Here is a 1,532-nt window from a genome sequence, read left to right as displayed (position 1 = left end):
TGTGTGTGTTTTATAGTGTCACTCGTATGACCTATCCTGCCTTAATCACACCATCACTGTGGTATCACCATAGCCGCACACTCTATATGTCTCAACAAAACGAAAGCCGTAAACTGGGTTGAGCCAATACGACCGTATTGAAATCGGTTCACTTAACCCTGTCGTACTCTTATATTAATACATATATAAATAGATACCTACCTTATCTATCATGCAGGATAAACCGTACGACGTAACATGCATCAACCCCACCATCACTTTGGGACCGGTTTTCACCAAGGTGCATACCAAGGCCAGTGTTTCAATTATACGTCAATTCATGAATGGGAAAACAGTCTTCAACGTTACCACAGGGTATGTGAGTGTATGCTGTAGTAGACATGCTTTAAAGCCAATTGATACGAACTACACAGTATAATGAATTTGAAGTATGTATTATCATCACGATGTTTTCATATATATGCGCGTGCCGGTGTAAATATATATGGTACTAGGAGACTCTATGTCTAGGCATTAGGTTTTCAGACCACACCTCTACAGCCGACTATACATTAAGCATCCCCTGCACTTCTCTATCTCTCTATAGACCTATCACACATTTTAATATTTGGCATTTCTGGGTGTGTCCACAGCTATGTAGATGTCGAGGATGTCGCAGACGGACACGTGCAAGCGCTGATGAGAGAGGAAGCAGGAGGACAGAGATACATTGTCAATGGTGTGCCTGATAGTCTGTACATGCCTCGCCTGGGCGAGATCGCCCAGAATCTGTATCCCAAGTACAAGATTGACGCCTCCCCTTTCCCACCCAACTGGGTCCTTGCGGCTGCTAAGGTGGGTAATGGAGGTCTAGTCCGCGTTGCTGCATGCGTCTGACTTCTGTTGTGCAATGCATGTGTGTGCTATTACATTGAATGGTGTGCCTATTAACCTGCACATGCCTTGATTGGTTTGAAATCGCCCAGAATCTGTATGCCAAGTGCGAGATTGACCGCACCCATTCCCCACCCAACCAGTGCTTGCGGCGGCTTAAGTACGTACTTATATCTCAGTGTTCTGTATGTACGTCTCTTATGCCCATGAGCTACCGCTCCTTGTAAGAGTCCATACTCTTCGTATGGCCACTGTTGAGGTTTTCTACCATACGGGATGAGTGTTGCACCTCCACGTACACATACACATCCTTTATCTATTCAATCATTCCATCCTATTTAAACAGATGGGCAATATGCTCCCTGCATTCCGACGCCTTGCCATCACGGACTACGAATTCAACTCTTTGACAAAGACCTTCATGTTCGACAACAGTAAAAGTATCAGTGAACTGGGCCTAAAGTACCATCGGCTGAACGAGACACTCCAGCGTAGTGTAGACTCCATGATTCAAGTGGGCATCAACCCGCGACTAGCCGATAACCCACACCCCAAGACATCGATCTAGGCGATCAGACGTATATATATATATATATATATATATAGAACACACACACACACACACAACAACACACACACACACACACACACACACACAC

General features: G+C 44.9%; 1 protein-coding gene across 1 annotated transcript; it reads left to right on the top strand.

The window, feature by feature from the left end:
* Window positions 1-211: 211 nt before the first annotated feature.
* Window positions 212-1,528, top strand: SARC_15908 (hypothetical protein; the record flags this gene model as incomplete). Its single annotated transcript, XM_014289978.1, has 3 exons — window positions 212-354; window positions 633-834; window positions 1,220-1,528. 3 exons carry the CDS (start codon window positions 212-214, stop codon window positions 1,439-1,441), a joined length of 567 nt encoding a protein of 188 aa, XP_014145453.1. The 3' UTR covers window positions 1,442-1,528.
* Window positions 1,529-1,532: the final 4 nt, after the last annotated feature.

This window comes from Sphaeroforma arctica (genome assembly GCF_001186125.1).
Source record: "Sphaeroforma arctica JP610 unplaced genomic scaffold supercont1.6965, whole genome shotgun sequence".
Taxonomy (NCBI): domain Eukaryota; class Ichthyosporea; order Ichthyophonida; genus Sphaeroforma; species Sphaeroforma arctica.
The sequence above is the reverse complement of the archived record's forward strand: the minus strand, read 5'-3'. Positions and strand labels throughout refer to the sequence as shown.